Source organism: Manis pentadactyla, chromosome 2 (genome assembly GCF_030020395.1).
Source record: "Manis pentadactyla isolate mManPen7 chromosome 2, mManPen7.hap1, whole genome shotgun sequence".
Classification (NCBI taxonomy): Eukaryota; Metazoa; Chordata; class Mammalia; order Pholidota; family Manidae; genus Manis; species Manis pentadactyla.
In genome coordinates this window covers 229,743,180-229,758,791 of record NC_080020.1, presented here as the reverse complement: position 1 = coordinate 229,758,791, position 15,612 = coordinate 229,743,180, and the positions used below count along the sequence as shown (strand labels likewise).

At 39.5% G+C, this 15,612-nt stretch overlaps 1 protein-coding gene across 8 annotated transcripts in view; it reads right to left on the bottom strand.

The window, feature by feature from the left end:
• MBOAT2 (membrane bound O-acyltransferase domain containing 2) overlaps nt 1-15,612 on the bottom strand; it is a 161,887-nt gene that overhangs the window by 79,629 nt on the left and 66,646 nt on the right. For 5 of the 8 annotated variants that reach the window (XM_036881738.2, XM_036881737.2, XM_036881739.2 and 2 more), the window contains exons 2-3: nt 12,348-12,493; nt 4,761-4,838 (exon numbers count right to left, since the gene is read on the bottom strand). The exons of 1 other annotated variant lie outside the window; for it this stretch is intronic. In XM_036881738.2, coding sequence (XP_036737633.2) covers nt 4,761-4,838; nt 12,348-12,493 — 224 coding nt within the window. The remainder of the gene's footprint in view (nt 1-4,760; nt 4,839-12,347; nt 12,494-15,612) is intronic. 2 more of the 8 variants (XM_036881743.2, XM_057497469.1) reach the window with 1 other exon arrangement.

The window sequence follows — 15,612 nt, the reverse complement described above, 5'->3', positions numbered from 1 at the left end:
CCAGCTACCTCTTCGCCTACCACCTGTTCTGGCGGAGAACCAAAAAAAAAGGTACTGGGTATCCAAAGAGAAAGGAGAAGAACTGCGGCATAAAAGAGAGAGAAAAGGGCTCATAAGTATCTCACATTCTGTGGCTCCAGCAGCCCCCAAAGTGGCTTGTCAGGCATTCCCATCAGAGGAGAATTTAGGCAGCACCTGGCGTCTTCGCTACCTCATCCAAACCAACATGTCCCCTGAGCACCTATTAAATATCTCCAATTGCAAATACAGTGCCTCACAAATCACACTGTTAAATATTCTCACTATAACTGACATCATCGTTCCTTGGCCTAAAAAACCTGCCTCTTCATACTTTAACTAGCGGTACCAGTTCCATCTTAGGGCTCCAAAGAGCAGCAAATATATTCCTTTACAATACTTAAAGATACTTAAGTCCCCCATTCAACATCTAGATTTCCTTCCTTTGAGAGCACTTTAGGTTTTCAGCATTCCTTTTGACCATTCATTCTTTTTTTTTAATTAAGGTATCATTGTTACACACTCTTATGAAGGTTTCACATAAAAAACATTGTGGTTACTACATTCACCCATATTATCAAGTCACCCCCACACCCCACTGCAGTCACTGTCCATCAGCGTAAGATGCCACAGAGTCACTACTTGTCTTCTCTGTACTACACTGTCTTCCCCATGATCCCACCACACCATGTGTGCCAATCATAATGCCCCTCATTCCCCTTCTCCCTCCCTTCTCCCAACCCCCCACCCTTCACCCCTTCCCTTTGGTAACCGCTAGTCCCTTCTTGGGAGTCTGGGAGTCTGCTGCTGTTTGGTTCCTTCAGTTTTGCTTTGTTGTTATCACAAATGATGACCCTTCATTCTTATACCTACAGCTGCTAGCCTAGCTAACAAAGCAGCTAGGGTCACTGTCCCCCCCACACCCAGTCAAAAATCTGTATATAACTTCTGACTCCCCCAAAACTTAACTAAAATTGCCTACTGTTAATTTTATGGCAGTAAATGATAAAATAGACTAGTATCTATTTTATGCATTCATGACACACCTAACTCTTAGTTTTTTTGACACTTCTAGGCTACATGGTTTAGCTGTGAGTTTTTTTTTAGTTGTTGCAAATCTCCAAAACATTTTCCAATATATTTATTGGAAAAAAAGTGTGTAAGTGGATACATGCAGTTCAAACCCTTGTTGTTCAAGAGTCAACTGTAAACTCAGAAAAATCTGGATGCATATGAACACCTATAAATTTGCCTAAATGAGAAAATACACAAAATTCTTAAACCAACTTTTGAAATGTATGCTGTTTTATTTCAATATTGACCTGCTTTCTTGTACTTCCCTTTATAATGTTTTCATCTTTTCAACAACTTTCTTCAAGTAATTTATATGCAAAAACTCACCTAATTTAAGTGTACAATTTGATGAAATTTAGTGAATTTGTAGTTTTGCAACCAAAAGGCAGCTGGAATCCTGATAAGAAGTACACTGAATCTATTGATCAGAACTGGGAGAACTGGCTTCTTAACAACACTGAGTGTTCCAATTCATGAACATGACATATTGCCCCATTTATTTAGGCCTTTAATTACTATCAGCAATGATAAATTATTTTCAGTGTAGTATCTTCTACTTCTTTTGATAACTTATTCCTAAGAATTTTTTTTGATGCTACTGTGAAATGAATTTTTTAATTTACATTTCCATTTTTGGACTGTTCATTGCTAATATGTAGAAAAAAACTGATAATGCTCTTATGTGCTGTGATCTTACTATTCCCTTTATAACTTTTTGAATAAAATATTTTTCATTATAACATTGTGTTAAACATCAGGCCCTGAATTACTGTACTTCCCTTTCACACAAAAGCTATACTGACAAGAAGACAAACATTTCAACCCACTTTTTAGAAACTACCTGCTTCAGAGCAATAACCCATAGTAAATCACTAATAAACAAGGTCATATATTCCACTATTTATGCTGTAAAAAGGTTTAAATTACCAATTAGTAAACTTAAACTTATTTCCTATTTTGTACTAGTAAGAAGAACGTCTGTCTGCCTCTTCCTCCTAAAATCCCTTGGCAGGAGTGTGCTTAGGCCAAATACAGTCTACCACCTGTTTTTGTAAATAAAGTCTGACAGAAGCACAGGCATGCTTATTTTGCTCACATAATGTCAATGGCCATTTTTGAATCACAACAGAGATACTGGCTATGACAGAAGCTGTATGTGTTGCAAAGTCTAGAATATTTGCTATCTAGTCCTGTACAGATAGTCTGTCAAACCCTGCTCTTGCGATGCTGGGCAAATCTGGTATAAGTTAAATGCTCCCTATGTTAATTAAGGATAATTAGTATCCTAAAATATAGGACATTCTATCCCTACATGCCCTTTCTTTCTGTATCACCTAAGGTTTTCAATTTTCTTCCTCAAAAATTTCAAAGCTTATATGACTAGAAAAAGCACTGAATTTTAAAATGGATTAAGCTTTAAAGGTAAATGACCTGTATATGGATCGGAATAAAATCACATATATATATTAAAGGAAACCACAAAAAAGCTTACATTGTGTTAAAATGTTTTAACTTACTCATGCATTTGTTACAGAAAGTGAAACAACTATACTGAGAACATCTTAAAAAGTACATAAAACAGATTCAAGAGTTTTTAAATTGTTAAGTACTCAAGGAAGTCTAAATCCTTCATTTTAAAGATTTTTTGGCTGTTCAAAGAAATATGTTACATATACCATGTAAAGCTAGGCTGAAGGTAATAAAGAGAACTGCACTCTACGTAACCAGTAACTTTGGACAGCATGTAGGCATGACCCAAGGCCCAGCTAGGTAGGAGAGTTCAGTGAAATTCTTAAGATCTAACCCATCAAACATTTTAAATTAACCTAAGGGCCTAAGTTTTAAGAGAAAGCATATATGGTCTATAAGAAAGAAAAAGTAAATAGGAAAACATATATGGTTATAAACTAAAATTAAAAGGAGCTAAAAGAAATTAAAATACAGATTTTTCAAATTAATACCCTACCTCCTCTTTATTGCCAACCCTAGCAACCAATATGGCAAAATTTATTCACTCTAATATGCTCATCAACAGTGTCAAATGCCAATACTGAAATCCTATTCTGTTAGCAGCATATGTATATATGCAAGTGGCACTTTTTTCTTAAATACTTACTGTGTAAGAGTGACATAACTAATTTTATCAGCTGTAGGTCTCTAAAGCTGCAGTACCCAATAGAATGTGCTACACTGTAGCTAGTACAACTGAACAACTGAATTTTAAATTTTAATTAATTTAAATGCACAAAGGCGCATGTGGCTAATGGCTGAGGTGCAAAAGTAAACCTTACAGACAGCCGTTGTCCCTCAGGAAAAAAAACAATTTCCTTTGACTAGATACGAATTTACTGACCTTCCAGTTTAAAAGCATGATACAAAGTAGCTTATGTATTAATAGAGAATTCCTAATCTAATCAGGTTTTCCTTCTATTATGCAGGTTAAAAACATACAACTCTTTTTAAAAATCAGATCTCACTTTGAACCTGTCATTTGTATGAGATTTTAAAAATAAGACCATAGTGGTACAAACACTGCTTCACCTGAAACACCATCAAAATATATTCCTCCCCTTATAAAAATTAAGATCAAACACCAACAACTTGTAAGGGTTGGTTTCCAGAAGGCAGAGAAAGCCAAGGCAGGTGATGTCAGTGGGAACCGAGGGGAAGCACATCGAAACGGGCTGACCAGCAATTTAAACGCCAATGATGCAGAGTAGAGTGAGATTTAGAAAAAAGCTGATCAATCAGCTATGGCTCTATGTTTCCTCATGCAAAACTCTTCGAGCCACATGTACTTCAGAATTCAAAAGCACGGTGCATATGCCATCACAGGTATTATGGAACAGCCCCAGCAGGGCCTGCCCCTGGGGGGGTCAACCATATATGTTTTACGCACTTATGCTCCCAAATTTCCATCTCCGGCCCACACCTCTACACCCAGCTACCAGCTCCTGGTGTGTGTCTCACAGATACCTTGGAGTTGGCATAAACTAATTCAGCCAATATTCACTGAGTGTTTACTTCCTACGAAGCACTGTTACAGGCACCGAATATATACCAGCTAGAACTGCTTATTCCCTAAACACACTCTGCACCTCGGAAAATAATATGTCCATATTCCCTACTGATCAAGCCAGGAACCAGTCATCTGTGACACCTTTATACCTTTCTTCCTATCTGCACTTCCCATCAATCACCAGGTCCTTCCTAGTTAACTTCTAAATCCCTCTTCAGCCTTTCCACCTCACTCCCTCTCTCTACTGCCATCACCCTAAGACTAAGCAGGGGGCTCCTCACAGAAGGCAGTTTTGCCTGCCATGGGACATCTGAAAGTATCTGGACACATTCATGGTTGTCACAGTTGGGGGAGGTGCTACTGGCATCTAGTGTGTAGGGCCAGGGATGCTGCTAAATACCTCACAGAACCCAGGACAGTCATATACATCAAAGAATCATCCGGCCTAAAATGTCAACAGTGCTGAGGTTGAGAAATCCTGCTTCAAGTAACCAGAGTGATGGATATCAATGATTTTATTTTTGTATTTGTGACAGTTCTTGAGAAAAATCATTACAATTTAGAATAATTTCTAGCATAATAAAATTCTATTTTGACCTAATTCTACTACAGTGATTCATAGTTATATGTGAATAAAGTGGACACTTACCTGTGCATGCTCTCCACTCCTATTATGATCATGATACAGTAGGAAATTCCACTTTGTACAAGAAAATGTAAGGCATACCTATAAAAAGTAAGAGTGTTGTTAGAAGAGGGATACCCACTCACATACATCAAGTTGAAACAACTTAGGCTAGAAAGTGTTTATGTATAACACAAGGCATTCCCAGATAATAAAGAACACTCAAACCTCCAAAGCTCAAAATTCTGTGAATACCCAATACCCTGGAGAAGGAACCCAAACAGCAGGCCCCAACACAGTGGGAAACACCACATGAAACCCCTAAGCCACATTCAGCACCCCAGCACTCTGTCTCCTGGCGACAGGAAAGCACAGTGTGGGTATGTGGCTCAAGGATGACAGCTTTTTCTGTAACTCAAGGCACAATGATGAAAGGGAGCAATAAATCTGGATTCAAAATAGTCTGACAAAGCACCAGTTACTTGCTCACCCAAATGGACTTCTCCAAAAGCACTTTTGTACTTTTCAGTTTATCTTTTCACCAAAAACAACCAAAAGTACTGAATATTAGAATTTACTAAAAAGTAGATACACCCAAATCTATTTACTCTGAAAACATGATGGCTCAAGGAAAGTAAGTTTCCCAGTCAATCCTTCATTTGAAGTAATTGATCTACAAAACATTCTGGCTGAGATAACACAGTATTTTCTAACATTCCAATGCAGAAATCTATCATTAAATGACAGAACTAATTTATCTACTTGTTTTACAAAATCCAGGCAAAATGTGATTAGGACTTCTGGTTTGAATATCAATTAAACTATCCCTAAGATTATGCATACATGTCCACACACACAAACTTTCAATTTTCTTTCTCCTTTGATGGCATGAATAATTTATGAAAATAATTTCAAATCGTTATACACAATTTAAAACATTAGTAAGGATCTTAACCTATGATTAAAACTACTTTTTAACCTAATCATTATGGAATAGCAGGTACCTTCAATATGAAAAAGCTACTTAAATTTCTGAACAAATTTTTCCATAGAAATATTATAAACAGGAAGGAAGCAGGCTCCAAGGCAGGCCCGGGGAAGGAACTTATTTTACCCACTACACAGAGTATGTTGGTCAGTCTGTCTGTCTGTCTCTCCCTCCATCTAACATACCCACACACCCACACACATACAAAAACAATGTTGGCTTGGAGTATTATTATAACCAGAGGGCTGTGAGGAAGCAGAAAAACTTACATGAGTATAAACGGAAACAGAAGGAAGCTTAAAAAAAAAGATCAGAACGAACACCTTTCAAATGAATTACCTGCCTCCTATTTGTTGCCAGCACTAACAATTCACTAACAGACTTGATGCGAAGACACTGACAAGGGCTGATAAATACTTTCAAGGGCTTACTAATTGAGAGAACTCATTAAAGATACTTGTCTTTGAAAAATTTCAAAGGATTCTCTGTAAATATTTTTCCCTCTCTATGAGTAAATTTCCTTGGAACATGAGGAATATATGACAATTTCAGAAGCCAAGAGTTTATTTCTCAAAGCACCTTATATCACAGACACCCACTGCTCTGGCACTACTGTTCAGAGGATACGCTTGGCAGTCTTTGGGGTACAACATAACACTCTGCTGGACTCCCACTGTACAAGCCTGTCACTGTGACAATGTAAGTTTATCCATAGAGAAGGACTCTGCCTTCACCTCTGTTTTGTTGATCTCTGTGACAAGCATCAAATTGTCTTTCTACTCACTTGCTGTGCTGGCCATTTTCTACCTAGTTTCCCATCTGCAGCTACACCACTTGACCACCTTAGTAAAAGGAGCATAATAAATACACAGTAGCCACTAATTTTTCGGGATGAAGAAATAATGCATAAAACTAGGTTATATGACACACAGTAAGCGTTCAACTACTAAGTATTATTAGTAAAGCAAAAATTCAAAGTAGACAGTACCTTAAGTCTACTATAATCTAACCATTACCACCTCAGAGTTAAGGAAGCTAAGTCCTGAAGTCATATACCTACCTTATATTCTAACTCACATTAAAACTCAAGCTGTTTCTTTTGGGCAACTCATCCATTGGCTTATCCTCCAAGGCATGGGACAGAATGCAACCCCGGGGCTGGGCATCGTAATCCTACCAGTAGCCCAAGCACTTTGAAAACAAAGCAATCCATTATCCCAAAGTTCAGTTTGTTTTTAGGTATCACATTTTACTTGTTTTGAATTTCAAATCACACTAACAGCAAGTATAAAATATATTCTCAGCCCTAAGAACAAAATTCCTGGACCAGATAGTTTCACTGCTGAATTTTATCAAACATTTAGTGAAGATGTAATACCCATACTCCTTAAAGTTTTCCAAAAAATAGAAGAGGAGGGAATACTCCCAAACTCATTCTATGAGGCCAGCATCACTTTAATACCAAAACCAAGGCAAAGACACCACAAAAAAAGATTATAGACCAATATCCCTGATGAATATAGATGCAAAAATACTCAACAAAATATTAGCAAACCGAATTCAAAAATATATCAAAAAGATCATCCATTATGATCAAGAAGGATTTATTCCAGGGATGCAAGGACGGTACAACATTCGAAAATCCATCAACATCATCCACCACATCAACAAAAAGAAGGACAGAAACCACATGATCATATCCATAGATGCTGAAAAAGCATTTGACAAAATTCAACATCCATTCATGATAAAAACTCTCAACAAAATGGGTATAGAGGACAAGTACCTCAACATAATAAAGGCCATATATGACAAACCCACAGCCAACATCATACTTAACAGCGAGAAGGTGAAAGCTTTTCCTTTAAGATCAGGAAAAAAGACAAGGATGCCCACTCTCCCCACTTTTATTCAACACAGTTCTGGAGTTCCTAGCCACAGCAATCAGACAACACAAAGAAATAAAAGGCATCCAGATTGGTAAGGAAGAAGTCAAACTGTCACTGTTTGCAGATGACATGATACTGAACACAAAAAACCCTAAAGAATCCACTCCAAAACTACTAGATCTAATATCTGAATTCAGCAAAGTTGCGGGATACAAAATTAATACACAGAAGTCTGTTGCATTCCTATACACTAACAATGAACCAATAGAAAGAGAAATCAGGAAAACAATTCCATTCACAATTGCATCAAAAAGAATAAAATACCTAGGAATAAACCTAACCAAGGAAGTGAAAGACCTATACTCTGAAAACTACAAGACACTCATGAGAGAAATTAAAGAAGATACCAATAAATGGAAACACATCCTGTGCTCATGGATAGGAAGAATTAATATTGCCCAAATGGCCATCCTGCCTAAAGCAATCTACAGATTCAGCGCAATCCCTATCAAAATACCAACAGCATTCTTCAATGAACTAGAGGGAAATAGTTCTAAAATTCATATGGATGCCAAAGCAATCCTGAGAAGGAAAAATAAAGCAGGGAAATTATGCTCCCTGACTTCAAGATCTACTACAAAGCCAAAGCAATCAAGATAATTTGGTACGGGCACAAGAACAGAACCATAGACCAATGGAACAGACTAGAGAGCCCATATATAAACTCAAGTATATATGGTCAATTGATAAACGATAAAGGGGCCATGGATATACAATGGGGAAATGACAGTCTCTTCAACAAATGGTATTGGCAAAACTGGACAGCTATATGCAAGAGAATGAAACTGGATTATTGTCTAACCCCATACACAAAAGTAAACTCAAATGGATCAAAGACCTTGAATGTAAGTCATGAAACCATAAAACTCTTAGAAGACAACATAGGCAAAAATCTCTTGAATATAAACCTAAGCAACTTTTTATGAATGCATCTCCTCAGGCAAGGGAAACAAAAGCAAAAATGAACAAATGGGACTACATCATGCTAAAAAACTTCTGTACAGTAAAGGACACCACCAGCAGAACAAAAAGGCATCCTACAGTATGGGAGAATATATTTGTAAACGAATATCCGACAAGGGGTTAACATCCAAAATATATAAAGAACTCACATGCCTCAACACCCAAGAAGCAAATAACCCTATTAAAAAATGGGCAGAGGAGATGAACAGACACATCTCCAAAGAAGAAATTCAGATGGCCAACAGGCACATGAAATATGATCCACATCACTAATCATCAGGGAAATGCAAATTAAAACCACAGTGAGATATCACCTCACACCAGTTAGGATGGCCAACATAGAAAACACAAGGAACAACAAATGCTGGTGAGGATGTGGAGAAAGGGGAACCCTCCTACACTGCTGGTGGGAATGTTAACTAGCTCAACCATTGTGGAAAGCAGTATGGAGGTTCCTCAAAAAACTAAAAATAGAAATATCATTTGACCTAGGAATTCCACTCCTTAGAATTTACCCTAAGAAAGTAGGATCCAAGTTTCAAAAAGACATATGCACCCCTATGTTTATCACAGCACTATTTACAATAGCCAAGAAATGGAAGCAACCTAAGTGTCCATCAGTAGATGAGTGGATAAAGAAGAGGTGGTACATATACACAATGGAATATTATTCAGCCGTAAGAAGAAAACAAATCCTACCATTTGCAACAACATGGATGGAGCTAGAGGGTATTATGCTCAGTGAAATAAGCCAGGAGGAAAAAGACAAGTACCAAATGATTTCACTCATCTGTGGAGTATAAGAACAAAGCAAAAACTGAAGGAACAAAACAGCATCAGACTCACAGAACCCAAGAATTGACTAGCAGTTACCAAAGGAAAAGGGACTGAGGAGGGTGGGTGGGAAGGGAGGGAGCAGGGGAATAAGGGACATTGCGACTAGCACACATAACGTACTGGGGGGCACGGGGAGGGCAGTACAGCATAGAGAAAGACAAGTAGTGACTCTATAGCATCTTACTATGCTGATGGACAGTGACTGTAATTGGGTATGTGGTGGAGACGTGATAATGGGGGAATCTAGAAAAATATATATATTCTTGGCAAAAAAGAGCACAAATTTTAAAAAGGTTGAAAAACACCTCTTCAGTTCAACTGAGCTTTACTGAATGTCTGCTTCTGAAAGGCACCGTGCTGGGCCCTGGGAATAGAGTTGGTGGGACAGTCTCTATCCTCAGAGAGCTTCAGTCTCTGAGGGAGACACACAAACACCCTACATTAATACTGTATGATAAACACAAGAAAGAGATTGGACCAACATAAAACTTTCCAACCTGGACCACCACCTGGATGTGGTAATGACAATCATGACAACGGCCTTGACCCTGAGTAACCCTGATGCCCACCATGGGCCACTGTTACGCTAAGCCCTTTTCCGTTTTATTACATCTTTCTGTTCTTGCAATAATTATTGGCTCCACTACACAGATGAGGAAAGTGAAACTAAAAGGGGTTGAATAATATGTCCAAGCCCACACAGCTACCAGAGCAGGGCAACCAGAGTGGAATCCAGGCCTGCCTGACGGCAGAATCTAAGCTCTCCTCCACTACCTAGACTGTTATCAAAGATATTAAAATAAATAATGAAAAGTAAAAGCAAATTCTCAGTTAAAAGAAACTTGCAGATGACAATTTAAAAAGAGCTGAGATCAGATGTAGGTAAAATGATCAATTGTATTTACAGAGTACTAACATATCTTCCAAAAGGGAAGTTGTCAGAATCAGTAACAGGTATGATTGCCTTTGAGCCTAAAAAAGCAGTGCTAAAATGCGAATCAAAAGAATACTCTACTTCCCCACTCATTCCAGTTAGCAAGGAGTTATCTTAAACCTGGTATAGAGACAAAAACAATCCTTCTTCCCAAAGAAAGGCATATAAAAAGTTTCTACTTCAAGAAAAAAATAGAGAACTCTTTCTTTAAAATTCTGGTTATCACATATAATTTGAAATATTTAGGACTTCTTAACAGTAAGGTCAGGTTCTGTGAGCTACAAAGTATCTGAGAAGTTTTCACAGCAAGAAAACACCTCAGGGAAGACCTCCACCGAAAAAGCTGCGTGCTCCCCTCTGGCATGCTCCAGGCTGCACGATGTCAGGAGATAATACTTAATTCAATCTCCTACTCTGTTTACACAGACTGCCCCGTGAATGACGTCCCTGAAGTTGGCCACTCTGGACTACAAGCCTTCCCCAACCCCTCCTTAAAATATGCTATCCACATCCACACTACATACTGAAGCACTTGAGTGAAATGTGTGGACTGGGACACACTTCAAAATAATCCAGAAAAATAAAGCAGGGAAAGGATAAAATAAGAAGGGTAGAATATTAAAAACTATTTAGTTTGGCTAATGGGTATATGAGGGTTCATTATATTATCCTCCATACTTCCGTATTTGAAAAGACCCATAATAAAAAGTTAAAAAAAATACACACACACACACACACGCATACACTATCCCAATGGCAAGATTTATGAGTTTAAATCAGGTTTCTCACCAGAGACACCTAAGAAAATTCTGATGATGTAAATCTGGCCTTACCAAGGAAGCAGAATAGCCCATATAGAGACTTCATTTAAGAGATCGTAGCCAAATCCCAGGACTACACGCACCTACCCTGGCAGTGCCTGTCAGATCACATGGCAATATGGTGGAGAATGACTAAATTATCCCTGATTGATTTTTCATGAGTTTCTAGGAAACACTTGCAACTGCCAGAGGCAAAAATTAGATTAAGAAATACTAGTATATTTCAACCCTCAGAAGAATCAAACACAACATCCTAGAACAAACACGGAGGCATCCTCAGGGTCCCAGAGATTCCTCAACCTCACCAGAATCCTAGACCACAGACCACAGGGGTGCATTTTCATCCTTTCAGGGAATTTTCATCTCAAACAAGTCTGCAGAAGTGCAATCCTAGAAAGCCTTATCTGTGAGCACATAAACAATGAAGCAAATGAGCACGCTGCACAAGCTCTACTGAAAAAGGAAAATTCAGAAGAAATCACTAAGCCTTCCAGTCGGTCTCTGCTGCTCCTCCAAGAAAGTGTGCTCTTCTCCTGACTTCTTCTGTCCCACAGCCAGTCACCTGTAGGTAAGTATGTTTCTGTGTTCAGAGCTCTCAGGGTGACCCCAACGATTAAGAAGGGCGCTAACTAGAGAACACACACACCGCAGCGCATCTGAAGGGTCACAAATAAAAGCTTTCCGTCATAAATAATGCTTCCCCATCTGATGCAAGCAAAAAACCTCTCTAAAAAGTGGTAATAGAGCTCTATCAATGGATTTCACCAGACTCTTAAAAGCCACTTGCACAGAAAGAAAAAACAATGTTAAATGGTTTGTCTTGGCATAAGAGATTCGCAAAATAGGTAAAAAGAACTACTGGTGACAGAAAAAAATGCCTATATGTCTTTTTTCTTCATATTGCCTTTTTCATAAATTATAAATAGTAAACTGCCCTCTGAGTCCAAACTGGAGAGACAGAGCCCATTCTCCACTCTTTATTTTTTCTACTGAAAATAAAAAATATAAAGCTTTTAAGTAAATATAAGAACAAAACCCTACATAATACATCTTTCTACAAACTTGATTCACAAAGATGTCCAAAGTCTTCATTTAAATATGATCAAAATAATTACTTACCATCCAAAGCAAAAAAGTGCAAGATAAAGGCCCAAAAGGGTGGCAACAACATGTCTTATAAAAGAGCTAGTTTTGCTTGAACGTAGGTAAGTTCGAAACCAAATGGCTGCTAGCAAGGCAAAGAGTTGGCACACTACAAAGTTGACCTGTAAGAAAAATTAAAATTTCACATTAGCAACACAGACTTGAATTTTTCATTTGATGTCACACTTAAATTCTCAGGACAAAAATATCAAGCTTGTATAAAATTAAGACCTTCTGGTTTCTAAAAGAAACAAAAACAAGCATCAGGGTCCTTCCCAGGGATGACAGCCTCAACTCCAAAGTGAGGGCCTGTGCTCAGCATTTGTGCTTTGGGTCGGGTGGTGCCCAGCACAGGGGGTGGCTGGAAGAACCTGGGGAACATGGGCTGCAGACATAAAATGGAAGGCAAGGTGCCCTGTGGCTAAGGAAAAGAGAAACATGTTTTCATCACTTAGGTAACCCTGTAACTGGTAGAAAAAAGGAGCTCTGAGTTTCTTCAAAATTCCCCTGGGTCAAGATCTGGCCAAGATCCTCAAGGGGCTTGTGGAGTGCGTCCTTCTGTTTGGAGTTCTCCAGCCACCCCAGGGGGGCTGGGCGTGGGGGCTGTCAAGGGGCATCAGCTGGTCTAAAACCCACTTGTGAAACAGTGGGAGCCCAATGTCTCAGTTCTGGGATTTCAAGGACTGGTTCAGGAGGCAAATGGGCAAGTGAGAACAGAGAGAGGACCCTTCAGAAAACCACCAGGGAGAACATTCCCAAGTCCACCAATGCCAACTTCCAGATTTCTCCGTAACTCACTAAGACTGCCCTTGGTGTGCAGGAATGAAAAGACACTGGAATAGTGCTGCTGCTCTTCTCTCTCCCTTAACATTTCTTTTGCCCTGGCAAAGCTGATAAAGTAAAAGGCTAAGAGGAAGAATTTCGTAACAGAGTTTAAAGACTTCAGAAAAATCTCCATTTTTCTTTTATGCAGTATATTCTCATAGAATGTTAAGGAAAAGTATGTCTTACATCTATAAATAAAAGAAAAAATCCACTTGACACTAGGAACTGGTAAAAAACACACACAACAAGATGACTGTCTCAGACACCTCAATGATGAAAAACAAGTCACACTATTTGCATGTAGATGCTGCCCCAGATCCACAGCTATCTCTGCCTAAAGACACAGACAACTACGTGCTTTTTCTTGCATTACAAGAAGAAAAACAGCTGCACATTGTTGTACATTGTCTAAGAGACCATTGTTCTTGAAACAGACTCAATAGAAGCAAAATGTCATTCCAACAGGTTCTGTACACTTTTCCCTCCTAAAGAATTCTAACAGTCTATTTTCAATAAGCACAAAGTAAAAACATCCAAAAAATGAATACTGTTTGATATTAGTTACATCTACAAAACTTCTTACTACTTAAAAACTTTCTCTCCAATATCTCCTAACTCAACAAAAAGGTATCAGCCATGAGCATCAATCATGGGCAAAGTATAGGAAATTGAAAAACATACAAGTCCTAGAACCATCCTCAGATGACTTTACAATTTAATGAAAAAAGCAAACACATACACAAAGAACTTCAACTCAACTGTTAAAGTGTCTTTTAAAGGTCATATAGAAAGTGCTGAAAGAAAACCCCAGCGGAAAGAACATGAAGGGGTGAATGTACAAAGTAGGAAAGATAAGAGTTCCCAATCATAGCTGATTTCCACAACCGTCCAAGCAGTTTCTCTCTCTCTCATTTTGTTTTTGTCTCGTGTAAAACAAAGTGTGATAATTATTAGATCAGTTTTCTAGGGCTAATGACATATGGAATTTTATATCTTTGTAAATATCCACTTCAACATTGTCATCTTACAGGTAAATTTGTGAGAGCAGGTCTCACTCCAGACAATGAGTCCAAATCTTTGGGGGTGGGCCAAAAGTCAATATTAAAAGAAAAACAAAAATACAGGTCCTGATAATCCCCAAGATGTGAGAACAACTGTGTTGGAAAATTAGGGACAGGTCATTCATTCTAAGCAAAAAAAAAAACCAAAACAACAGCCCGAGGTAAAGGAAACACTGGGCCCAAAGACGCCCAAGGGCACAGTGTGGGCAAGGCCTGGGAGGGCAGGTTAGGAGCCAGGCGTGTTCAGAAAGTGAGAGGCTTTGTGTGTCCTGCTGGGGCCTTTGTAGGTGAGCCCATAAGTACTGAAACACCATGGAAGATTTTTCAAAGAAAATGCTGCGGTCCATTGTCTTCTGCAAAGAAGGTAACAGAGCAATGAGTGTTACAGCAGGCGGGGAGGTGCTCAGCTGGTCTGCACAAGAAAGGAGGGCCTGGAGCTGCAGGCGACAGAGAGAATCACCTCGAAGGCATGCGGGCCCCGGACGGACAGGCCCTTCGCTAGACCGGGCATGTGAAAACGGAAAGGCAGCAAGGTGCTGCTGGTCTACAGGATCGAGCCAGACCAGTGTGCGGGAGAAGCAGCGGTGAGGAGGAGAGGCACCTTCCTCAGGGAGGCCCAGAAACCCAGAACTCTGAGGAGGGCTGCACGACAGGCCCGGAGCTCGCAGGCAGACGGGTCCCGGGAGGGGTGCAAAGCTGAGGGACAGCTATGAAGACAAGAGGCCCAGGGCAGAATCCTACAGACCTTGCCACCCTTACACACGGGGCCAATAACAGGAGTGGGCAGAACAGGAAGGCTGTGTGTGGGAAGGGAGGGAGGCACAAGAGGCCATGGTCATTGTCAGACGTCCACAAGGCATGAGGTCCAAACCAAGCCACCTAATCTGGCAATCGCTACTTAATCGGTGGCTTTGGTGAGAACAAATGAAGTAGAATGTCTAGAACAGAAAGCGACATTGTAAGGATGAGAAACGATGTCTCAGTGTTGAGGTGACCTGTCTGAAATAACACAGCTTAAGAATGACTCATCCAATGTCCACTAATGGCCCCAGTAAGTGGATATAAAGATGCATGATATATGGTCCTGCTCCCACAGAACCAGAGAAGTGAGTCACAGACAGAACTTGAACCACGTAAATGCTAAGGCACCATCTCGGGTGAGCCCAGAGGAACACTCCTATCCCGTGATCTGGAGAAACACCTCAAAGGTACACTGTGTATTTGGGCCTTACAACCCGGGCTATGAAGGGTAAGGACTGGCACAGTCGGACAATGGCAGAAACACTAAGAGGACTGGGTAACACACCTCATGTCAAGAGAAAAGGCCGTAAGGCACCCAGATGTGGAATCCAGAC